The sequence below is a fragment of the Saccostrea cucullata genome, unplaced genomic scaffold (assembly GCF_032062105.1).
Source record: "Saccostrea cucullata isolate Sc308-1 unplaced genomic scaffold, CSIRO_AGI_Scuc_v1 ctg524, whole genome shotgun sequence".
NCBI classification, from domain to species: domain Eukaryota; kingdom Metazoa; phylum Mollusca; class Bivalvia; order Ostreida; family Ostreidae; genus Saccostrea; species Saccostrea cuccullata.
In genome coordinates this window covers 270,399-297,801 of record NW_026931135.1, presented here as the reverse complement: position 1 = coordinate 297,801, position 27,403 = coordinate 270,399, and the positions used below count along the sequence as shown (strand labels likewise).

Sequence of the window (27,403 nt, the reverse complement as noted above, 5' to 3'; positions counted from 1 at the left end):
TGTTACACATAATTGCACATTTGATGATTATTTCATTTTAACTTTAAACACACCTATGTGTACATTCTAAGAGATCCATTCTTTGAAAATTTCTGATGATAATTTTTTGTTTATTTCATTTGTCTGCATTTCATCAAATACATCTCTCAAGGCATATCCAAACTCAACCCGCTTCTCCGGTTCCACATATACCCCATCTTCATAATAAAAAGAGGGAACCCCACCAGCCACAATAAGAGCAACACAGGGTTTGTGATTCCTGATCAAAATGCCAGGGGACCCTGATGATCCTTGGTCAAACGTTGTGTGAAATAAAATTTTTCTTGGCAATTCACGCAACCTTGAGTAATAATCTACATTGTTCATGAACTTTTCCATGCTCCATTCACTAAGCTCCTTGATATATTTGTCAACATCATTGTTTGGCTCAATAACGCTAAGATATACTTCACTGTCTTCCTTCATTTGAACACCGCCTGGATGGCCAATAAGGTGAACCTCTTCAGAAGGGAGGCAATTTGCACTGAACAAAGTTAAAGGCTGAGGAAACTGGATTCCCTGTTTTTTTAATTCCAATACAGCAACATCAAATTCTTGATGTTTGTACACAAGGGTCGGCTCAATTAGGAATATTTTGCTCTGGTCTGTGTTCTGGAGGTGAACCATCCTCTCGAACTGTATGTAAACCCTCTCACATCGGATAAAGTCTAGGGGACCTGTTAAACAAATAGAATCATGCATTTGTTTTTTGGATTACATATCATCTATGTCTATTCCGTCAATATTGTTCTTACATGTATTTTAGTCTCTAAGCAAACTACATTTCATATTTTTTTCCAAGATAAAATTAGTCCTACTAATCAATGTATGTGAAGATCAATAAAACGAGTAATGCAGATCAGATAAATATGAAATGTTTACAGGAAAAAGTGGCTTACATGATTTTAATGTGAATTTCTCTTTATCTGAAGTTTTCAAAAATAATGTAAAATAAGTTTCATGCGAAAATCATGTGAATTGGTATGTTCGATATTTACATAATTCTTTTTTTTAGAACTTTCATGTGACCTTTTAATTTCTTTGCACGATATTTATGCAATATACTCTTTATGTAAAATTCATATGAAAATTTTGTCAAATTTGCAAGTTTCACATAAATTTCACGTGCCCTGTGTTTCATTCCCATCTCATGTGAATTTTATAATATGAATCACTTTTGCCTATGGATCCTAGTTCTCTTATCATTATCCTATTTCAAAAGTATTTTTGTATTTTACAAACTGAAATAATGCAGATTGTGGTCAGGAGCAACAATTTTATCACTTTTGAATTCCCTTAGAAAAAATATTTGCTTCGTTATTAGTATACTGATTTTTTTTCCACATAGGATGTTTTTTGTGAAATGATTTTTGTTATCAATTTCAAATACATGTGTATGTCACAAAAAAGTAAATGCCTGTGGGAGTTAGTTTTGTCTTTAAATACAGTAGATTACATTTGTTAATTTAAATTACCCTATTCCTGAAATGTACACATTTTCATAAATAGATAAACAGGGAATAATTAAGCCCCATATTCATATATAATTTTATGTTTCTTATGTAGAATTTTAATTAAAAAAAGGGATATGGAAATAACGAACAGTATTCAATCTCAACGTCCATTAAACAAATATACAAAATAAGAGCAGAGCAAACACGGACCTCCGAAACATCAGAGATGGGATCAGGTGCCATGGAGGAGTGAGCATCCCCTGCCGACCGGTCACACCCGCCGTGTGCTCGTTGTTATAATCAGGAAATAACGGAAAAAATCCGTGGTCAATTCAGTGTATAAATAATGGACTAACAATTGGTATGAAAAACGTCAGTCAGCATTTCATTCAATGATAAATTGTATTTGCTGACAAGGTCATTGTATCGACCATAGAATTTACGAAATGATGACTTTAAACGAGACTGTTGATATTCTTGTTTCATCAACTTGCTTGTCAATAATTTACCTCGTTTAAGAAATTGTTCATACGTAGAGCATGCTCTTGCGTATCGAATCAACTGAGATATAAATACTCCGTATGCAGGTGATGAAGGTATATTGCTGCATAAGTAAGGGAAGTTGACGATAGAATAGTTAAAGTCATCATGTTTATCATATAGCTTGGCTGTTAGATTACTATTAGTGTCTTTTTCAAGTAAAATATCAAAGTATGAAGCAGAAGTGTCGGACTCTGTGGTATCTTTTATCTCAAGCTCAGCAGGATATATCGTGTCGACGTAGGAATGGAAATTATCATTATTAATTGACAATACGTCGTCGATATATCTAAATGTCGAGTTGAAGGCCACAGCAAGTGTTTTCTTCTTTCACGTAAAAGATTCTCCATAAATTCTGCTTCATATGAATATAAAAATAAGTCTGCTAATAGCGGAGCACAATTTGTACCTATGGGAATTCCAATAGATTGTTGGAATACCTTGTCTCCAAAAACCACATAGATATTGTCAATCAGAAACTCAAGCATCTTCTTGATGTCAATTTCAGAGTACTTATGTGTGCAATCAGAATCTGTTTTAACAAAATAATTTTTCAAATGACCAATGACGAGGTAAGTAAACTTACAAGTTCCATTTTTGTTGAAGAAGCAGCTGTCAATGATATCAAAAAGCCTGGATTTCAATTTGTCGTGGGGAATTGTTGTGTATAAAGTTGAAAAGTCGTAAGTTTTTAAGCTGTTGATTTTTGTAAAGTCTTGTGATTTCAAATTGTCCAAAAGTTCTTTAGAATTTTTTAATATCCACATCTGATTTACACCACTTCTTGAATATATAGTTGTACAGTACTCTTAAGGTTTTTCCTTCACTACTGTCAATATTTTAGTGAGAAGTAACGAAAGAGGCTTGGTTGAACATTTACTGGAACCTGCAATGTATCTTTGTTTGTAAGGATTCTTATGAAGTTTCGGAATCCAATATATATAAGGTAGTTCAAATTCATTTTGGCTCTGTGGAATATTAAAAGTATTCAAAACTGACAGGTGATTTTGAAGAATTCCGTAGAAAGAGAAGTATATGTATAAGTAGGATTACCACTTGTAGAGTTAAATCCAAGTTCTTCTAGAATGCAATTTATATAATGAGCCTTACAAACGAAGACAATGTTGTTACCTGCTATGTCGGCAGGAACCAGTACGTACTGATCGTGTAATCTATCTAATTCTTTTTTCACTTCTGGTTTATTGAACACAGAAGTATAGATGGTTTTCATTTTGCCCCTCAATCTTTTAATACGTGACTTTAACATGGACCTGATACATTTAATCCATTCTGATAAGGTGTCAATGTCTTCTTTTTCATATTTAGCCCATCGTCTGGCGTAATTTTCAACAGAATCCATAATATTTATGAAATTCCGACGCCAGTTGAAGGATCGGAGTTCCCTATATTTAGGACCTTTTAAAATAAGTGATCTAAGAATAATCCATTTCCAATTTGAAAATAACTACCCCAGTAGTTTAATGATGGTTATTTTAATTAAAAGAGAATTTTGGGAAGGAAAAAGGGAAAACAAATCTTTGCCCATAATTAGAACTTGTTGATTTTTTTGCTACGACTCATTTAACATTGTAATGCATTTAGCAAAATGACAAGTTTCGAAAATAATCGAACTGGTATGCAATTTTTCGTTTGGGTAGGACATCCCCTCTTCAAACAAACACCCAATCGACTATCATTTTTTAAATCAGAATCCTTGAAACATCTTACCTAAATTGAGAGGTAAAAAAACTAAATGCAGTTTAAACATTCTTATAGTTGTCTTTAATAGAGTATTCTTTTTATTTGATTATATCAAAGAAAATTTTTCTGCTCAAAACGACGTACCTTGAACAATCCTTTCGATGATATGTAGACAGGTCATGATGTACTTTTCTCCTACCCTAAATCCTGTTCCTGCCGGATGTCCATCAACATAAATAAGTCCTACACTTCTGATGACTTCGGCCTTTAAATGACTTGTCAGTGCGTCCTTCTGAGAGGCTCTTTTGGAGAAGGGATAGGTACAACTTTTTCTTGGTGATCCTTCTCTTTTCTTAAAAGCGGTGAGTTTTTTTAACATAAGACACCAAATGCTTTTTGACGAGATAAAATAATTACAAATGATAATTAGACAGGCAGTCCTCAAACAGACTGTCGACAAGAGAAAATTAACAAAATGCTATATAATAAAATACAGAAAAAATTAAAACATTGCTTTTATCCCAGTCTTTCTTAAATTCCTTGCAGGTTAATAAAGTACTTTATTAAACAATCCAAAATTACCACACAGGTCGAAAATTTTTTTAATTGGTTATTCAATTCATACCAATATAATTTAATATTTACCTTCTCCCAGAAACCCAGAGTCTTTTGCAAAGTTATGATATGTTTTTCTTGAAGTCGACATGCGCACTGAGTTTTTTCAGTCTTGATTTTGGAGAGTTCACTTACAAGGGTGAACGATGTATCATTCTCATAAAAAATATTTTTCTGGCATTTAATCCCTTTTTGGAACTTTTTTGTGTCAGTGAAGGTTTTTGTCAATATTTCTACAGCATTTTCGATTGAGTGTCCGATTTTACTTGATACTTCTTTTTCTACAGTCAATGGTTTAATTCGCAAAACTTGCAATTGAATTTCATCATTACATATTCCGATAGCTACTGTGTGTTCTTTGCAATCAAACACGGCTGCTGTTTGATAAAGGCATAGATTTCCCTCATTATCTCCGTCTGTTGAAACTTTCCAACTTAGAACACCTATGCAATAAGCCACCAATCTGTAGAACTCAAATATGGCAAAAGAAGTGAATCGAAAGCACAAAATGGATGAGCGGTCCCATTTTTCTTCACAGAAATCAGCTTTAAACTGTTTTTTGTTCATACAAGGGACATACCATGTCATACCACCTTCCGATAAAGCCCCAAAGGATTCCAAAGGTACCAGCATTTGAAGTTTCTCCATATAAGACATAATTTCACTTTTGTGTTTCAGGTATGAGGGTTCATCTTTCCACAGAGCATCTACCACTTTTTCTTTAAGTTCCCCTGTTTTGTTGAAGGATTTCCACTCCCTTCTTAAACTCCTTCTACAATCTTTAGTGATATGGTTTTCATCAGCAATAATCTTACTAAAGGCATTGGCAAACCATTGGATGTCCAGTATTGCATGTTCTCTCAAATTCTTCTCTTCACAATACAAAATAAGACCATTATCATTGAAACACTTAAGAAAATCAGACATTTCTCCATTACTTTTAATTTTGTATTCATGGGGAAGAGATGAGTTGAGCCTCCAAATATCAGCCAGTGACAAAACCTTCCAATCTCCATCATACAATAATTGTTCCATTAGAGCCCAGGAAGAAGGCAATTCCATTTTGGTATTGATTTCGTTTTTAAAAAGTTCTACGATGGACTCTTTTATAGAATTCAGCATTTGTTTCGAATTGTCATTTAGTTCAAGCAGACCTACTGCATATTCTCTATCATTCAGAGAGTCACTTAACCAGTCTGTTTCTTCAGCTGGAACTGTATCCCAAAGTTCCGTGAAGAATTTCTCTATTTCCTAGATACAATAAAAAAGTAAAGAAACATTTATTTACGGATCGGATATGTGTTATGCTCTACGTAATGATTACATTTTAATGAATAGAGAATTTCATGTTTTTAAGTATAAAAAATAATTTAAAAAGAGGACATATATTTTTCTATAGAAATCATTGCTGTAAACAAACATGATAAAGGTCCCACGGTCACAAGTCCACGATGCTTTGAACAATTTTTCAGGAAAGAATTACACTTCTCTCTATTCAATAACGAATGAACGAATTTTTTAACCTAAAGTCTAGCCTCTGTGTAGTAGTCACGACTTTCTGAGAATGATTAGATTTTATTTTTTCTAATCTACGTTCAAAACAAAATCTTTTACCGCCATTTTGTCCTATTAATTTTCATTGAAATTCAAGTATAATTATAAGCTTGATACTTACATTTGTAGATTTGTTCTCTGCATGAGTGACAATAACAAACACTGGTGCCTTTTTGCCGCCAAATGTCTTGATTGAGGTAATCCAAAATTTCAAATAATCTAAAAGAAAAACTTAAATATATATTAATAGGACAAACAGACAATGGGTTCATATTACATATGATATCTACTGGTTTGTAATATTATTACAAAAGTCTAGAAAAAGTTTTACTTCATCATTTTTCAAATTTATTATTACAAAATTATGTTAGTTATGAAATATAGGAAAGTTAAAACATTATTGATTTAATAAAACTCGAAATTATGAGAGAAATATTGTTTTAAGAGAATCTTTCACATTTTTTATCTTCTATAACTATTTGTAACCCTTTTCTTGACATTAAAATCTGTTTTTTGGAAATTTACTTAACATGTATACTAAAGGGTTAGATCGTGCAAACATGCCTTGACATTTAAATTCTTTATGCTAAGAAGGTTTTAAAATTGTTTTCCCTACACATTACTTTGTATAAATTTGATACCCAATCGGAGCCCCTCCCTAAATACCCCAAGAGGCATGATTTGAACAAATACGAATCTTCACTGCAGTTAAAATGAGGATGCTTTCATGTCAATATGAATAAACATAGCTTCTATGTTCTTAAGATAATGATGTTTTTCTTTACTTTTCATGTGAAACTTTGATCCACCATTAAGTCCCAATGTATCCCCGGGTTAAAAATTGGAATCACGGCTTTGCTGTTCTCGAGAAGAAGATTTAAAAATTATTTCCAATATATTTCTAAGCAAAAAATATATTGGCCATTATGGCCTCACCCTGCCCACACGGGTCATGAATTGAAATTTGTAAGCAGTGAAATCCTTGAACAACTCAGTGTTAAAATAACAGTATATCCCTTTGTATAAAAAAAACATTCAACATCCCCCTAACGATAATTCGTATCTGCAAATAAGGTCATTATATCGATTAAAGAATTTGCAAAACTTTGACTCTTAGCAAAATTGTTGATACTTGTATATTAATGGCTTAGCATTAGTGTTCGGTCAATAAGATGAATTTAAAATTTGTAACAGATTAATAATTTCTATACTTTTCAGCAAATACAATTTATCACTGAGTCAAAAACTGATGGGTCTACGTTTTTCATACTAATTGTTAGCCCATTATCTATATATCAAAGTGACAACGGATTTTTCCGTTATTTTCCGATCATGACAAGGGGCACTGGCGGGTGTGACCGGTCGGCAGGGGATGCTCAATCCTCTATGACACTTGGTGCCACATCTGATTTTTTGGAGGTCTGTGTTTGCTCTGCTCCTATTTTGTAATAATTTATTGATTTTGATCTTGAATACTGTTCGTCATCCCCGTGTGTTGCATATGAGACTATTAATCTTATCTAAGAGTAAAAAGCGTTTTCAAAGCTGTAATATAAGTCTCCTTTTTATCTATTTATCTACCCCCCCCCCCTTCCCGAAATTGAACTTAAATGCTATAAGTCTGAAACTTTATGCCTCGGATCAAAAGATCCCGACATTATAAAGTTTTTGTTTTGTCTGTCTGATTTTTGTATCTCTGTTTGTCCCTGTCAGTCTGTTAACTTTTACCTTGCCCTTATCTATATCACCGATGTATTCCTTGTAACAAAACCCTCCTTTGGGTATCCACAATTGTGACCTTTTGACCTTGATCTTTGGCCTTTGACATACATTTAAGAGAATTCAACTGTCGCCGTAAGCTGCCAATCGGAGGCAAAAATATTTCATACATACATCTTGTTTTTAAAAAGTTTCATCATCTGATCAAATAATCAATGAAAAAATTCAACTTTTAGTTGCTGTGTATTCTATAAAAAAATAAATAACTCATAGAATGATTATTTATATATGACTTTTAGTAATTAAGTTATGTCCACTTCGGATGATGCAAATAGACGATTTAAATTTTACGTCACAGTTTTGGTAGAACACTAGTTGACAACTATCATGCAAACAGAAGTGATTTTTTAGAAACAGTATATACATGAAGCTAATTTGCATACATGTAACATGTTCAATAAATTCCTATATTTAAATTTTCTATAAGACCAGCTGATAGTTCATTATCAAAAGGTAAAATACTTATAATCAAAGATTGTACAACGATAGATGACCTCTATTTCTCTAACGCCATGAATGTTTGACATCACGAGAACATTAATTTTACCTCTGTAAGTCCACATGGAAAAAATAGATCCTTCTTGATTATCTTTGTCTTTACTGACAGGATCTGAAAACTTCTTAGTCATGTCTAAGACAAGGATGAAGAAGGCCTTCGGTGTTATATAAATCTGATGACAAGCATAATATGCAAACTGTCCAGCAAAATCTACAATGCTTACGGTCGGTAATGTTTCTTTGTCAGCCAAAATTTTTTGAAAAAAATCACCCATAATCATTGTTTTGGAGGAGAGAATACTAGCCATTATTTCTACTGTATTATCTTCTTCTGTATCTTCCACAGGTGTACCTCTTGTCTTTAAATTTTCTTCCTCCCTGCTATAAATTACTTCAGTGCCTTTATCTGCATTTTTCAGTTCCTGGCTGTCTTTCTTGTCATTAATATTTGAGTTATCCGCTGAAGTGCTCGGGTCTAGTTTCAGATCTTCTGAGTTAATCCTTATGAATGTCTTCAAAGTTGAGTCATCATTAGTCACTGTTAATATACAATATTAAAACTGTAACTTGATCCAAAGAGTCGTACTACGCTGAGATGACAGGAGCGGATCATGAGATCAAAAGCGACGCAAAACGTCGAGATTGATCTGATGGTTGAGGTCTGTCGACGAGAGACGTGATACAGCTGTTTGGACTAAGTTACTTTTATAATGAAAAATTTATTATGTACACATCTACACTTAGCAAAAATAATAACAATGCAATTATATATCTTTGAACCATAAAACAAAGTATGTTGTCGAGAGAATGTAAAGCAAGAAATACAAGAGGCCCATGGGCCACATCGCTCACCTGAACACTGTGACTAGGAAAAAGGAGAAATTGGTTTAAATCCAAAATAAGTCCCATGACCAATCTTGTATTTGCTATTCTTGAGATGATATTTAAAGAAGTTTCCTATATATTTCTATGTAAAAACCTTGGTCGGCCATGTGCCCCCCTTTCCCTTGTGGTCATTATTTGAACAAACTTAAATCTACGCTACCCCAGGATGCTTCCACATAAATTTCAGCTTTTCTGGCACAGTGGTTCTTGAGAAGATTTTTAAAACATGCCACCAAATTTTCACTTATTCCCAATTATATCCCCTTGAATGAGTGCGTTGCTCTTCATTTGTGAAATGTGTACAGACAGTCAGACGGACAGACAGACGGACACCGGACAAAATGTGATCTGAAAAGCTCACTTGAGCTTTCGGCTCAAGTGAGCTGAAAATGTAACCTAGAGTGATCTATTTCTTATATGGATTTCTGAAACTAGAAATAAAAAACAATAAAAAGTCTATTTCTCCCTTCTTAAGCGTTTCAGAAAATGTTGGTCATGTTTAAGCAGCCCGGAATCTGCTGCACATTAAGATTCGTTGATACGCTGATAAGAAAGATAATTCTTATTGACATAAATAAAAAGTATTGTCCCCCGCTTTGGCGAAAGTGAGGGGACATTAAATCTCATTTGTCTGTCCGTATAACCGTCTGTCGATCAGTCTGTCTAGCTGTCCGTCCGTCACAAAAACTTTAACCTTGTCCATAACTTTTAATGAAGTGGGGCTATGTCTTTCATATTTCACATGTGTATTTCTTGTGACAAGATCTTTCTTTATATACCATCAAGTTTGACCTTTTGACCTTGACCTTGAAGTTTGACGAACCTTTACACAAAATTCCAAACTTTTACTTTGGACATAACTTTTGAATGGTAGATACTAGGAATTTTATATTTCACATATCTATGCCCTGTTGCAAGGCCTTTCATTGATACAAACAACCGTGACCTATTGACCTTGACCTTGAAGATTTTTGTGCTTGTGAAAAAACTTTATCTTTGGCCATAACTTTTGACCGGTAAGGGATAGGGCTTTCATACTTCACATATGTAATCCTTTTGAGAAGACCTTTAATTTGATACAAAGAACTTTGAACCTTTAACCTTGACCTTGGAGTTTAACTTACTTTTACAAAGCGAACCTTGGCCAAAACTTTTAAAGAGTTAGGGCTATGGCTTTTATTTTTCACATTTTTAATCCGTGTGACAGGATCTATCATAAGATATCAAGAATCATATTGACCTTAGAGTCTGACCTACTTTTAATTAAAAAAAAACCCTATGGTATTAATATATTTAATTTGCATTCAAGACAAGTTTAATCTTCGCTATGTTGCCATACGGGGTCATCAGTGTTTCACAAACACATATTGTTCATTTTATTGAGAAGAGATATGGCTTTCATATTTGACATGTGCAGGTCTGTGATAAGATATTTCCAAGCATGCTATGATTTGTGACCCAATATCCTTAACCTTCACGATTGATCTTATTTTTAAAAAATCCTACTTCGGTGATAGTTTCTAAATGACATATGATAGAGCGTTCATATCTGAGACAATATGTCATAAAAATGACATCTCACCCACAAAGATACCGAAAGCTGTAGGGGGGAATTCTTTACTTGTTTTTTTGTATGTAAACAATTTACAATTTGCTTCTAATGAAATTGAAATTCAATTTTCTAGACATTCAGTTGGTCATAAGATCAGATTTTCTTGCATATTTGAAAGAATACTGCATGAGCCATTTTGAAAGTTCGAATTGTGACGTCACATGTCGTCGTAGTTACGTTATGTTGCATTTCCATAACAATGTCTAAATAGTGACTATTATACAATTATTGCTGTTTTTGAGGTCAATACAATGATTTAGCCATTTGAGGAGTACAATATTCACCGAGCCCGAAGGGCGAGGTGAATATTGTACTTCGAAGATGGTTAAATCATTTTATTAAATGATAAGGAATTTTGGTGCTCTCTGATTGGTCTAGACGCCATTTACTGGTGTGTACCTTAGAGTGAGTTCACCTCAAATGACGTTCTGGGAGGTTTATTCGGGTTTTCCCTCTCGACCAACCATATATTTGCTTACAGCTTTTTCGACCAATCAGATTGCGTGTTTAAAAGCATGTGCTGGTGTGAATATAAACATGTCAGACGCCATTACCAAGGAGATTAAGAACTTTTTGAAAGTAAATGGTTGAGTATTTATTGTTTATTAATATTGTTTTTAACTTTTTAACTAATATTTGTTTAGCTGTTGAAGTATATCAACATGTAAAAAGTGTAATTACACTTTACATTATGGATGTTTATATTTGATGGAGACAAGAATGAAAGAGTCAGCAGTGTTGTAAAACTCCTCATCGTTTAATAAAACAGTTATTGACTTTTGAATTCGGTCTACTCGTGACTATACAGACCTGGTCTGTATAGTCACGAGTAGCCTCGGTCAACCAATACCTGACCAGGTCTGTATAGTCACGAGTAGACCTCATCAAAAGTCAATAATTGTATAGTATTGACCTCAAAAACAGCAATAATTGATTTATCATACGATTCACTGATAAAAAGATACAGCTCATTACTTGTTTGCATTTAATTAAGTCCAAGTCAAATACAAGAGAGAAGCAGAATTAAAATGTAGATAAACTTTAAATTACCAGTCGTATCAATTTGAAATGTTTTTTAAATAAATTTTAGTTGCACTGAAAAATATTTATAATGTCAGTCTTTTTTTATAGGATAGATTTTGAAAGGAAGGAGTATAATCAGGGAAAACTGACTGCCAAAAAGTAAAAAAAATATTGCTGTTCAGTACGTAAAAGGACCCATCATCCTCTCTTACCACCCTCACCCTAAAATATATATTCGCTTTTGTTTTGTTCACATACAATAAAAACCATAGTCGTTTAAATAGCTTTCCAAAACAATTTGTATCAATTTGGAATTTCCCAATCTATTTATAGATCAATGTAGAGGAAATAAATCTTTGTATTGACCTGGAACATCACGTGCTGGTCAATACAACGTAGTATTTTTCTAACATAGTTGGATCGCAGCCAATCAGAGAGATGGAAATTATTCAATCATATAATAATTTTCCATGTCACACGAATAAAATTAGAAAATATAAATATAAGAAGTAAGATATCATTTTTAGAGTTTCATTGTATGTGACATGAAGTTGGTGCGTGATCAAATATACTATGATATTTGATCACGTGACTGACTAAATTTCATATCCCAATTAAACTCTAAAAAAATCCAATTTGAAAAGAACTGTTATATGTCCGTGACACTTAAACTATCCGCCATCCTACAACAAAATCTAAGTTCCAAAAATTTTTTTTTCTATCATAACATTATTTCATATTTCTTTATTATATTGTGACTAATTATTTAAAAAAAAACTTTTTTTAGATAAAAAATTAAAGAGTGGTGTAATTTTAGGATTATTCGTAATTTTTTTTGGTGTGGAATAGAACACTGCGATACATGTGCTATGTGTTATGCATACTATCAGAAAAATCTTCTTAACCTTCCAAAACTCCATTTCTGACAAGAAACAAATGCTGGTGGACCTCCAATCCCCTGGTTGGTTCTGTAATCTCATTGCCTATTTGAAACTGCCCTTTTAATCGCTTTAGTAATGTTGTTTTTCCAGCATCAGCACATCCAACAAGTATTCCTCTGGCATGGGAAACAGTTATCTTCTTCTTCAAAAACTTCTTCAACTCATCGATAACAATTGTATCTGTATCCATGAGGCTTGTAACTATGTGAAATAAAAAGTTATGTCAAAAAGACCTAGAAAGAATGATTTTTCCTCATAAACAAAGGGGGCTTGACACAGACACAGTTAATATTTTTAAAGTCTTTTTTGTACAATGAAGGATATGGAGATAAAGAACAGTATTCAATCTCAAAGTCAATAAAACAATACAAAATAAGAGAAGCGCAAACACGGACCCCCGAAACACCAGAGGTGGGATAACGTGCCTTTGAAGAGTGAGCATCACCTGCCGACCGGTCACACCCGCCGTGTGCTCCTTGTCATAATCAGGGAATAACGGAAAAAAATCCATCGTCATTTCAGTGTATAAATATAATGTACAATAATAAGACTTATATAAATGAATGCTATATCATTGCTTACAAGTATATGATAAAAACTGGATTAGTTTTGAGCAAAAATATGAAATTATAATCCAAAATAATTTAATTAGAAATGCTAGAGCATCATATTGTTCAGAAAATAAAAAAAAAATATTAAGTCCAATGATGTGACCTGAGTTTCCCTTAAAAACAGATCTAAAACACACGAATTTAATTATATTTTAATTTTTCAGAAATAAGAAAAAAGCATATCGCTTGCATCCCTAAATTTATTTATGTAGATACAATACAATTATGGATTCTTTTGGTGTCGAATATGCTTTGTTATACACCAGAAAAAATAATCATATTGACTGAGGCGAATTGACCGAGGCGAAGTGTCAGAAAATCAAAACAAGGAACTTGTTCAGTTCTTTAGAAAAAATTCTCTAACCCAAATACACGTACATTTCATTTAAATAATGCAAGTTAAGGGTTTGCTAAATCTGAGAAACTTTTACGAAGATATTTTATCATGAGACAAAGGGTTGTCTAGCCAGAGCACTAAACGTCAAAACTAGTGGGAAAAGGGAGCAACATGCACTGAACAGTAAGGGATTAAACGGTTTTGCTCTTATCAAACATAAAATTTTGCACAAAAGCTGTTTCAATATGAATACTTTTGAAAATTTAAAATAAAATAAAATCTTGAATTGACTAAAGCTAAGTCAAATTCCTGCCTTGATAAATAAATTGTTGAAGCCTTATATAAAGCCACAGAAAGCCGCATGTACATGTACGAGGGTTGTTAGAAAAGTTCGCGGACACATTGAATTACGGAAAATCTATTGTGTACTGTGAAGTATGACCTATGTCTGCATAGATTTCTACATTTTGTTTATTAGTATATAAAAAATCCGGTCCATTTACTAAAATCTTGAAAATTTACAACGATTTTTACTATGAGGTCATGGGATTCACGGAGCAATCACATGACGTAAGGCGACGTGACAACCAGATTTCAACCCGTTAAGCTTTGTCGCAGTTCATTAAATCTTTCATTTTTTCATGTTTTTCTTATCTTTTTTCTACTCTAAAATTGAATATCTATATCAAGACATGCTACTTCTCTACTATAATGTCTTTTGTGCTGATTCGGATATTATATTGAGATCTTTAAAAAAAAGTCTATGCAGTTAATCCGTCAGGTATGGAAACTATACAAAACCATATAGGCACAACATCCATGCAATAAGGGGGTATTGAAGTATCGATGGAGTTAATCATTCAAAATCTTAATCCTTACATTCTTATAAACCATTTGAAAACTTTTGTCCTTTGTATGTGTAGGAAATTCCCGGCAGCATCTTGAACATTTTAATCTCTTTATAGGCATTTTCCTGTCTGCACACATAATTTTTACGTAGTGCAGTGCTCCATGACGCTCAATGACGTCCCGATTTTTGGCTGTGTTTTTACGCGTTGATCATTTATAAATGGTTATAAACCAGTCATATAACCTCCAATTTGATTCAAAATTTCTCCAAGTGACGTTTCATGAATACTTTAGCGACAGGTAAAATATCACAAATCTCTTTGCGCTACAATTGTGCAATTTTTAATTTTGATAAAGAGTCTTTGTGATGTAAACGTGCCAAAATGTAGCATGCTCCGTGAAGCAAGTTTTATCAAAATAAAACAGCTATATATTTTTCAATGATCACCGGAGAGCACCAAAGTTTTGAATATTTATTGGAAAATAGGTTATGATTTCATCTGAAAAGTTTGACCGGTTTCGTGGAAATAGCGCGCTCACAATAGAACTTGTCCGCGAACTTTTCTAACACCCCTCGTATGCACTATATAAATGGAAGGATATGGTGATAACAAACAGTATTCAATATCAAAGTCCATAAAACAATACAAAATGAGAGCAGAGCAAACACGGACCCCCGAGACATCAGAGGTGGGATCAGGTGCTATGGAGGAGTAAGCATCCCCTGCTGACCGGTTTGCTCATAAATGTCCTGCCATCACAGGTACAAACCCTTGAAGATCTGAAAAAGTTTAATGATATCGACTAATTTATAAATTATGATTTTTAAAAACATGTAGCTCTACTATTTTGGAAAATGCTGGGAGCCGATTGTGCGCCATTGATCTTTTCTATGATTTTACATTATTACAATGTGTATAATGTCAATGTACGAGTTTTTTTTAAAAGATGGCTAGATTTTATATTATTATCGTGCACGAGGAATTTGCCCCCAGCACTTTCCGGGTTAGTGACTTAGTCCTAAAATACGATCAATTTCATAGTAAAAAATTTAAAAAATATTTCCGTATATCTACGAACTTTGAAACCGTACATATTTTATTTTCCTCTAATTTTAACATGTCTCGTGACAAATGGCTACGTAAGTAAAATAGCATAGCATTAGAAACCATATAGCTACATGTGTATATAATTATCGACTTAAATTGGTGAGTGGGTTGTTTAACAGCCCAGCAAAATAATGCGTCTAATTTCCGCGTTAACTACTCAGTGGTTAAATCATTTTACATGTCATACAATGATTGTTACTCACTATAATGTTTCTTTAGACGCAAAATAAAACGCAGAAATCTTGCTAAAATTTGAGCCTTTTGTGCTCGTTGATTGGCATATGTTATTATTATTGATTCCAGTTTTTCTACAAAAGGGCCGATATTGTTGAATTTTCTATCCTTGGTTTCATCCCTTATGAAGTCTTCTATACTCTCATAGAAATTTTCTTCATCTTCATCTTCTTCATCTGTATTGTGCTCACTGATCGGGACTTCCATATTTTTAATAACGTTGAAGGTTTGCTGTCTTAATTCTTCTTCAAATATTTTTTTGGCTGGAGATTTATCAGTAATTTTCGTGTCTGCAAAAATAAAAACAATACTTGAGTAAAGAAACATATTTTGCAGTAATTTATAAATCTAATAATAAATTAAGCTTTGGTTTTACACTTTAAAAAACATTCACATTAGCGAAATTACACATTAAAAGAATTGTCCATTTTAGTGGGGTATTGGAGGAGGCGGGGTACAAAGGTATTCTTTTTGATAACAAACTGTTCTGACATAATTCTAGCAGAATATTAGAGCAGAGAAAGGGAAGTTTAGTAATTGAAAACGTTTCATGAAATTAAAATATATTTTAAACTTTTCTTGAAAAAAGAATAATTACAGATTATATAGTCTTGTCTGTTGAGTTCTGATTGATTGATTGCTTTTATGTTGTTTAACGGCCCTCTCGAGAATTTTGTTCTGATTGAAAGCGCATCTATAAGTGTATGAAGAGGAATTTTATCAGTTACCATGACAACGTCATAACATTGAACAGGTGGAATTACAAGTACGTACAGTACCGAAAGACACAACCTAACTGAAAGCGAACCCGGAGCGGACCCCGGTTTCGCTTTCTGAGTCCGCTTCGCCCCCCCCCCCCCACCCCCTTCCCCCTTCCCCCTCCCCTCGCGCTAGGATTGACCCCGAGCAAATTCGTAGGGGACCCCGAGCTAACCTGCAGCGGACCCAGAGAGCGAACTCTTAATTTAGTAGCGGTCCAAGACAGCGAACACACATTCGCAATTTCTTTAAGAGTTGTCAATCAGCAGGCATGTTTACGAAGCTATCTTAGGACTAAGAAACGTCTTAAGATATACATGTACTTACGACATTTCTTAAGACTAAGTGTGGTTTTCGAAAGTATCGTAACTTACGAAAGTTCTTAAGAATGATCTTAAAGTTACGACAGCTTTAGACCTATCTTAAGTCTATCGTAAGTAGAATAGTTGGGTCCATGCTGTTGCTGTCTCGACGAAATCGTCGTATCAGACCTGAATGAGTATTTAAAAATGTAGGAAGAATTCGAAACACTGATTACTAGTCTGTCGGGACCGTTAACGACAACTGTAAAATTATATACCACTGTAATATATAGATTTCCTTAAATAAAATGTTTGATAATACTATATTAGTTTTGGTTGATGTGTTTATAAAAAAATACAGTTTGACCGATTACTGATATTGCGCACTAATTCATTTAAGAAGTATTCATTTCTCTAAGCCTCCCCCCCTCCGAAGCCTCAACGCTATCTTAAAAATCATGGATTTTTTGTATTGCGTATATATCAGGTGGTTTCTAAAGATGTCAAATTATTACACAGTTATAAATATACTGCATTTACACATGACACGGACGTAGCATCGATTTTGAAAGGGGGTAGATTAAGTATCCAACTAACATAAAAAAATCTAACTTACAAAAAAAAAAACTTGACAAGCGAAAAGGAACCCCGAAGACTTTGTAGCTTGAAAATCCACAGGCACCTGACGTTACTTTATTTTTCTTTAAATGAAAAAAATATATCCACTACCTAATAATGAATTGATTTATTTTTAGGTAGGGGTATATTTTTTTATTCAAAGAAATATATAAGTAACGTCAGGTGCCTGTGCAAACTTCTTAGTTCCAGCTTCTTTCAGTGCCAAATTTTATTCATAAACTACTACATAACCCTTATTTTACTATACAACACACAAAAAAAACCGGGGAAGGGGCGAAAATGAAAATTTTCAATGGTACAATTTAAATAGTATGTTCGGACTTCCCTTCCCCCATGTAAAATCACGCGCCTGTATGCATCTTCTTTTCTTAGAGTTCCTATGACATTCAGTGCCTCACGCAGATGCACAACATACATAGTAAGATGTAACCTGTTTACAAAATAAAACTAAATATGAGAGAGATTGGAGTATAATCAATTATTCCCACGATTTTTCTTGCGAATGATTAAGTCTTTGGGGGGAGGGGGGTCCTCCAGTTTTGCCTACTTCCTCCCGATTTTGCGGTTCATTCCGTTTCACTCATTAAATTGGCTCACTTTTCATCGTTCAAGAATTCTAAATGATCAAATGGCACTCTATTTTATTTTAATTGTAACCAATACTACAATTTATCGTGGAATTTAGATGATTAATAATTAAAATTGTATGATTTATATTTATAAATAAAATAAATCTCAAATTCTTTTTATTTTATTTCACTCTTTTAAATATTTTCATTTGGATGACATACCATGTAGCATTATTATCTATAGCAAAAAATTACGACTCTCTGATCCCTGACAATGGTTATAAGCTTTGATTTTTTTTTATTTCATTATGATTTAAGACGTGTTAGCTTAGGATAATCATAAGATAGATTTGAAAAACACCTCAAGATAATCTTACGATGATCCTAAGATTTTCTTAAGATATCTTAAGAAATTTCTTATGAACAATCTTAGGAAAGTTTCGTAAACATACCTGCAGGATTAGGGAATAATCAATCAGCCCGTCGACCATTCAAAATAGCATATTGATCTGTCCATTGGGATAAAACAAAGTGTGTGCAAAAAAAAAAAAAAAATGGAAAAAACAAAGTATGTGAATGTACAGTGAATAACTATTATGATAATTGAAATAATATTTTATATTTATTAACATTTCTTTTCTTTTAATTTTTTTTATTAAAGCAATTAATAAATTATATATATTAATTGTCTAGGCAGATTGATACATGACTATTGACCTTTTTTAAAATAGTTCTTTTCCATGTATTTAAAGTCAATTGATGAATATAAATTGGATCAATGCGTAAAAGAAAAAAAAAGAAGATAATAAGTGGCATTACAATTTTTAGTAAAATAAAAGATGCGAAAAAGAAAAAAAAAAACTTCTCTTTGACAAATTGTATAATTTACTTATCTCAGGATGCAACACAAGAATATGTGAGAGCATACATCTACGTGTCCATTATTCAATTTTTTTTATTACCATTGTCTCAATTTACATGTTTCTTCACATTATTCATTCTTATCACAAACTAAATTTACTTCAAATACACTTGTTAAATTTCGTAGATAAAAGTGATTTACCTAAAATAAACTCAACACCTATTTGAGGAGGGATTCAAACAAACATCTTTGGAATTCTTGGAAATACGAATTCATAAGGTATTTTGAAAATTTGATAACAAATACTAAAAAAAGAATTACGAGGGTTGATTCAAAAGTAATGTCACAGTGTCCATATTTTTTATATTTGGCGTCATATTTCCAAATACAATATACCAAAAGATGTACAAATATAAATCTAATAAACATTGAAATTTTAATTTAATAATGTTTATTTGAATTTATTTCATAGATGTTTAAAACAAAGAGCATAGAGGGTGTCGCCGCGTCACAGCGGAACGTCACGTTTTAAAATGTATTTTTTCTTAGAATGATGAAGACAAACACATTAAAAAGATTCTAAAAAAGCACCTTATCCCCCCATTTTTTTAAAGAAACAGTTCTCGTCATTTTCTAGACTTTAATTGAAATTAAATGACGGCATTGGTATTTGTGATAATAAACATTGTTGTTTTACGCTGTTAAATTGAACAAAAGAATTGTCGAAATGGGGAAAAATGGCTCGACGAATTGTAATGCAATTTTGCATCAAAATATGGGAATCATCACTAGCAACATTTGTGTTAATTAATCAGACTTACAGAATAAAGAATGTAAATAAGAGAAATCTTAATAGATGGTTTCAGCAATTTTGCGCGTGTGATTTGTCACTGAATGATTAGCAGAGGACAAGAAGACAGAAAGATAGGAGATCGGACGGAAACGTTTAATGGTTCTGACGTTGTCAAAAAAGACAGACGTATAGAGATACAGGTGAATTTATAAGTTTGTCTTATGCTACTAATCATCAAAAAATATTTTGACGGAGGGATAATTATAAAAAGAGTAAGTGTGTAATGGTACCAATAATTCTTAAAGAAAGAGGAATTGGTGAAAGTGTTTGCAAATCACAAATATTTTTTAATGAAACGAAGTGGAAACGCTTAAAAGTATGACGATGTGTATCCGTCATGTGACGTTATATTTAGGTGCAGCGACTACCATAAACGCCCATTGTTTAAAATCAAATATTTGAAAAGTCTCTATCATTTTCCTTTGAATTTTTAAAATCTGATTTGAATTAAATAAATCTTCCATCAAGTGTAATTTTGTTGCTTTACGTCGATTTATAGCCATTTTATCAAAGTTGTGACATTACTTTTGGATCAACCCTCGTATCAAGAAGAACTCTTTTTAAAAATGCATATAATAAAAAAATACATCTAATCAATTCCGTAATTTTAGTGATATCCATCAGTGCAGATTCAAGATATGTTAATCAATAAAGGGCAAGCTTGAATTCACTAGCGTCTTAATAGGTTTTAACCAAATTATTTTATCCAAATGTTAAGATTTGAAACCGAAAGTACATTGCAAATGCGGGTATATAAGGTTATTGTCCTTATACATGTCGCACTTTCAATAACAGCCTTTCAAAGACCATTTAGGTTCAACTTGCCCTTCATTGAGGAAAAAATATTATTTTTGTAATTATATGGCTTTTCACTAAAAGTACTGTATTATGCAATTTTTTTAAATATACTATTCTTTATTGTTTTCTATTTTGTTTATAAATTTCATTTCACGTGATACTTTTATCGTTAATCATTTCATTAAACCATTATAAACTGTTATAGTTTCAACTTTATACCTCACATAGTTTTGAAGCTATTGTTTATAATATATATAAAATATAGATCTTGACTTTTGGATAATCCATAATAGATCCTTGGCAAACTTAACACTTTTATAGCTGAATAACATTAAAAAAGCACAAACTTACTTTCCGTATATCTTTGGTAATTCTTTCTGGTGTTTTCCTTGTCATCTGTATTGGGTATTTGTTTATTGCGAGCCTCTATGTCACACGAATGTCTTTTAAATTATTGCTGTAAATATATAGGCGGCACATTTTCAGGTCAATTGTTTTGAAGGTCATAACAGGTTTAAAAATCTGCATTGTCAGTGTTGAAAAACTAATGGAGATAAGGACCCGTTATTAAACTCAAAGGTCTATCGAAACAGTATTAATCGGAAAAGGAGCAAACACGAAACGTAAATAAAAAAAATGAAATAAATAAAATAAAACTTTTACAAATTTAATAACAATAAATCTCTCTTTTATATTAACATTTATTCGAGAAGATTAAAAAATAAGACACTTATGAAAAGCTTGAAGTTACGTTATTTGAGACTGACAAAAGTGCGAATGTAATGAATAATCTATTGTGTTCTTGAAATTATCAGTACTACAATTCTATTATAAAAGCAATATGAACTGCATTCTAAGCCCCTTTCATGGCATATACATATTTCTACGCACTTTATTTGAAAATAGAGTATACTGTAAACAAATATTCATAATTTGGTTAATACTGCAAACATCGGAAAAATTCTTGCATCGGGAGAAAAAGGAAATAATTACAAAAAAATAATACTCAGAATTTTTTTTATTTGTTGGAGCATTTTTTTTTTGCTAGCTCGAGTTAAACCTTGTGACTATTCTAGCGATTTTGCCATTATCAATTTCATTGCAGTGGAAACATGTAAATGTTGAATGCTAAATTTTGGTGATAACATCTAAAACTCACCAATCCCCCCCCCCCCAAAAAAAAGGCTTAAAATTGTTTTCTTCTTAAAAATGAACAACATGGTCATAAATTTGAAACAATATTGAAATATTTGTTACATAAAATTATATTTAACTTAGCAAAGAAAAAAAACACAATTAAACCTTATCTTGATTAAATGGAAATTTCAGGATGATTCTATACTCCGTTGCCATGGCAACTTAAATTAAAATTTCAGAAACTACACAATACCTCTTTTCAGAATATATAAACACTGGTAAATACAAAATTTCTAAGAAATAAACAAAAAATGCATTGACATTTTGATATCAAGTTGTCTAGAAATGCTTTAAATCTTTGCCATGTGAAAGCATATACTGGGTTAAAGCAATATGAATTTTTGAATTTTTGCTTTGAAAAAATATTGCTGTTAAAGTAATACTAAACACTAATGGATTTTATTTTAACTCATTTCCTTAAAAGAACAGAAGAAAAAAATGATATTACTATATTGGCATTGATAAATGATACTCGTTAGAAATATAATACGTTTGTGGCATGTCTTGTCATATTTTGTGAAAAAATTAGAGAATCCTATAAATTGGTCACTTTGTTTCTTACTTCTAAGAGTGTAATTGCGTAATTTGAGTGCAAAAAAACCAAGTAAGCAGCACTGTTAAGGCCTACTATGAGAAATCAACGGAAAAAGAACGTGCAAAAAATGGGGATTTTTAAAAAAAAAATGAATTAATTTTAATCAAGCTGTTTAATTATCACAGAACTTGAATACTTATATAAATAGCATAGCATAACCAACTCTCTACTGTATGAAGTTTAGTCCCATCGATGGACAGTCACGTGATGAATGTATAGTTCGTGTACTAAATCAGGGATGGGTCAATTACTTAAGAAAGTTATTAATTAAATTACAATTACTTTCCCAAACATTCAATTAAATTACCATTACCATTACATGAATTTTGAAATGTAATTAATTAAATTACAATTACTTTCCCAAACATTCAATTAAATTACCATTACCATTACATGAATTTTGAAATGTAATTAATTAAATTACAATTACTTTCCAAATGTAATTAATTAAATTACACATTACATTCAAGAAAACATTTAGAAATTATAACGGAAATAGCCATGTACATTCCTTATCCTTTATATTTACCGGTATATCAGATTATTTTACAACATATTTATTTTTAAGATGTTCATACATTTTTCAATTACTGTGTCTCCTAACCTTCGTCTATTAGATTTGAAGATTATCCTGCCACACTGAGGATTCTGTTCAGTGGGGTATTTGTGACAGGAATACAAAGATACTGACTAGTAGAAAGTTTACTCATGGTTTTACCTTAATTTATATGTTGAAAATTTGGAATCATGAAACATTCAATTAAATTTATGTTGAAAGTACAATTGATGCCTTTTGCATTAATACTTCGGATAATCCTCATTTCAACAACATACTGGTATTAAGATATTCAAAATGTTGGTATTTGACTTATTCTGTGCCAAACTACAATTTAAAGTCAAATATGTGTGTGTATAAAGTGACAAGTGACAAGGTCAAAAATGTGTGAAAAATATCTATAATTAAAGAATATGTACCTGACCCCAGGACACTAATTAGCTCCTGATAAAAAATTCTAACACAAGCCGAGGATATTGCAAACCAGAGGATTAGAAGCCATTGGACTACTTATTTTGATGTGGATTAATTAAAAATTGAAAATATAAATTTTATTTCTCACTTTACAAAGATTAATTTGATTTAAAAGTTTTTAAGAAAATAAAATAGGACAATATTAAATTAGCAATTAACTTTAAATGGAAATGAGACTATGTTAACATTCTTTATAAGAAATTCTACTATCAGAATATTTGCTCAAAATAATCAGTTAACCTTTCTTAAATAATGTTTATGAGATGGTGGGGGAGTGGCGGATTTTTTATTTATTTAAAATCAGTGTAATTGAATGTAATTGAAAAGTAATTGTGAATTACATGCCTTTTTGGAAAGTAATTAATCAAATTACCATTCCAGGGCTGATATTATAATACACTAATAGAACTAATAAAGATCAAGATCATATCATGAGGTCAAAGGTCAAATATTGTTACCTCATCTACTAAATCATTAAATTATTTTACCATTTAATATTTTAATCGCCAAGATATTTTAAACCGCTGTCTCATTTTTTTTTAAACATTTCATTATAGAACCTATTGGAATCATTCTGTTGATTTTTTGTAAAAACTAAATAGAATGTTTTCTTATAAAGAACTTAAAGTGAAAGATAGTTGCCTGTGAATTATCAATTCTGTCAATATTGAACTCTTATTTTTAAATGATATTTTACACAAAATTTCCAATATCTATATGACTGACAGACTTGAAGTTACATTAAGGTCGTCTTTATAAACAAATTAAATAATTTTGCGTAAATCATAACAAAAAAAAAAGATAAATTATCAATGTTGAAATAACTAAGGCTCATTCTCAAGTCAAATGTCTGATTTCACAATCATCCTACAGGAATCTATAAGGTGATTCTACCAAAACATATAAGTACATGTAAATATATACATTTTATACATAGTAATGCATTACGTATGACATACATATCAACTTTATTATTGACAATCTCAATCGTTTATTTACTTAGAAAAAAAAATGTATTTTAAAGTTATAAATACACGTATAAAATAACTTGTGTCTAAACAGGGCGCCGGATCTGCAGTAGTTTAAATTTAGATTTCGCTAGCTTATACTACAAAAAAATCGATCTGATTTGATGATTCTTTATGATAACAGCAAATGAGAAGTCGTATCCAATAGTAATTCAAAGAAAATGTTCACCAACTCAATCCACCTGCGCACACAAACTAGTCTAGCTTTACTCTCAAAGACATCGTTAAATTATTATGAAACGTTTTAAAATGCAAAACTTTAATAAATATATTCAACATATATAAATTCGCCCGCAGTAAGCACACCGAAAATTAGTCAAATGGCGCGTGCATGCGCCAGTGAAAGGAATCCCTACGTAGAGTTTACCAGATCAAAGATGCAAATCGCACAATCGATTTCTTTCAGTTTTATGGTGTACAGGGTGTCCCAAAACACGAGTTACACTTTTAAACTGTTATAAAAATTCTATTCCTCAAGTTACAATGATGAAATTTAAAATATATGATAAAATTGTTATAATTTTTTGTGAAGCATACATTTGTCACATTTTCCTAACTAGTCATCAGTTGTTTTTCTTTAGAATAACACACGTCATTTTACAGCAAGTTTCAGATGATGTCCCTTGAATTTATTTACCCAGTTTAAATTTAACTTTCTATCAGTTCGGAAGTTTTTCCACATTAAAATTAGGTTTCGCCAAACAATGAAATCTATAAATAAGATTTCTCTTTTAACAATATCGTTTAAATGGAAGTTGCCCTCACCGAAAAATCATGCAGCTGTCAAATTTTCAAAGTCAGGTCTAATTAAAATTAAATGGGCAAACTCAAACGACTTCTAATTTCTATCTCTTTCAAATGTTGCATTACACTTATCTTGTAAAAAATCGATTTTAAAATCAAATCTAGGCATTTTATTGCCTGACGTCACGGCGTCAGGCTGTATAAGGATTGATAATTGCTTGATCCGAAACTAATAGATCATACCCAGAGAGCTAGATTTTGTGCAAGCTGATTTACATTGGAAATCTTTTACCTGCCTTTTAAAAGAAACTTTTCTTCAGGGAAACAATGATTTTACTATGCAAAATAATGCAGTATTTACTTTGTTTAAACGTCGCGCACAATACTGGTGTTACTTTCACATGATGCATAGGAAAATTCATTTTATGGCTGTGCAAGGATGGTTTTGCTAGAAGATATCAAGTATTATATATCAATGGCAAGGAAAATATATGAATAATGACAATATCATACTTAAAATATATTCAAGACGTTTTTATTCGTAAAATAATAGCTAGATATACGGCGATGTCGTCATTTTTATGATGTCCCAGCGTTACAGAAAATGTCTATGCGCTTTATTAAAAAGTTGTTAAAATAATAAATCCTATGCCTAATACTATAAAAATTGGTATATGATTGTATCAAATGTATCCAAAAAGGATGTGATACGTAATTTAAATGATTGGAGGACGAAAATGATATATCGGCACGGTAAATGTAGAAGACCTAGGTGTCCCGTTTTTGTAGACGTTCGTGGAATGAAACTAAAAGTCATAAGTACCAAGCCTAACCTATGTGTTAGATGATAATTTCTGGTATAGTTATAATGTACATGCATTGCAGAACACAGCAATTACCAGTATAATATAATTCCGGCAATATCCATTAAGCGGGTGGATTTTTTCTGTGTCCAATGGAATGTCCCATTTATAAAAATATCGCGCCTCTTTAGCAATTATGTCATTTTATCTTGTAATATCGAGTAATATACCAACGTGAATACTTAAAAACGTATAACCTACAAAAAGTACATAAAATTTACTACAGAGAATATACAAAATTTCAGGTTATCTCGCATCAACTTTTACAAGGCAAGAGAAGTTTAATGTCCAATGAAATGTCCCAGGTCCGTTTGACGCGCCGTAACGTGACGTGACGTAACATACATGAGCAGTAGGCTACTCGTCAAGATTTGCCTGGTCCCCTAGCTCACCAAAACAAATTTAACCTAAACCTTTAACATTCTTTTCTGAGAAAAATAATTTCAAATTGAAATCGAACTCCAGAATAGAGACATATAGGGCCCACATGTATGTTTCGAACACCTGACAAACAACATAAAATATAAGTACTGTACATGTAGCGCAGACTAGACACTATAGTCACATATATCCGGAGTCATGATACAAATATCATATCTGACAAGGGCAGGCACTTAAAAGAACCAAATGAAAAATACATTTCTATACTTACAAATGTAGTATTTTACATCTAAACATAGAACTGAGGATATGTTTAACTGTTTAAGGTGAGTCTTTTAAAATTTAAATAGACGCTACTTTTGTGAATGAGAAAAGCTATAATGCAGTCTGTCCAGCGTCTATAAATACCGTATATACCCCTTCATTACATGTAGTTATTTTAGAATATCATAAAACTAGCATTAAGCTCACATATTGTAGTAAATATTGCGGATATTTTTAATTTAATTTAAAATATTTCAATTTTTAAATTGAATTTTATTCGGATAGCCTAGTAGTCAAATAACGGGTCATTTGTCGAGCGATAGTCGAGGGCTCATTCTGATCAGTTTATCTGCATTTCACTGTCAGAAATCTTGAAGTTATAATCAAACTACTGTCATATATTTTTGTAAATACTAGTGCCTAAAGGTATATTTTATGCTTTTGTATTTTAGTATAAATTACAATGTTTGTACCACCCCATATCTTGTCTTTTTGTACACTTACTAATGCTTGTAATTTTTTTAAGACGTTTTCATCGTGTATAACGGTATCAACCTTTAAACACGACTGACCCTCTCTTTTCATTCAATAATATTCTGATATATACCGTTTGGAATATTTTTCAATTCATGCTGCCCTCACTTCCCGCAATTTTTATTGCAGTACATTCAAACCTCCCCCTTTATGTTATCCAAATATTTCTCTATAGATAAGAGTTGGAACCCCCCCCCCCGCTAT

At 32.0% G+C, this 27,403-nt stretch overlaps 2 protein-coding genes across 2 annotated transcripts in view; one reads left to right on the top strand and one right to left on the bottom strand.

The window, feature by feature from the left end:
* Positions 1-27,403, top strand: part of LOC134231530 (vacuolar protein sorting-associated protein 41 homolog) — a 160,880-nt gene that overhangs the window by 8,546 nt on the left and 124,931 nt on the right. The window lies entirely within an intron of this gene.
* Positions 4-8,428, bottom strand: LOC134231541 (uncharacterized). The gene is made up of 5 exons (XM_062713502.1): positions 8,230-8,428; positions 6,025-6,122; positions 4,380-5,600; positions 3,879-4,086; positions 4-716 (listed from the first exon to the last, which is right to left on the bottom strand). Exons 1-5 carry the CDS (start codon positions 8,309-8,311, stop codon positions 67-69), a joined length of 2,259 nt encoding a protein of 752 aa, XP_062569486.1. The 5' UTR covers positions 8,312-8,428; the 3' UTR covers positions 4-66.

What these genes read in the sequence shown, in the direction of transcription:
- LOC134231541 (XM_062713502.1), bottom strand. Translation starts at nt 8,311, where the DNA reads ATGACTAAGAAGTTTTCAGATCCTGTCAGTAAAGACAAAGATAATCAA. An exon ending in TTCCATGTGGACTTACAGAG is followed by an intron (nt 6,123 to 8,229) that starts GTAAAATTAATG and finishes TTTTTCTTTTAG; the next exon opens with ATTATTTGAAATTTTGGATT. An exon ending in CTCTGGGTTTCTGGGAGAAG is followed by an intron (nt 4,087 to 4,379) that starts GTAAATATTAAA and finishes ACCGCTTTTAAG; the next exon opens with AAAAGAGAAGGATCACCAAG.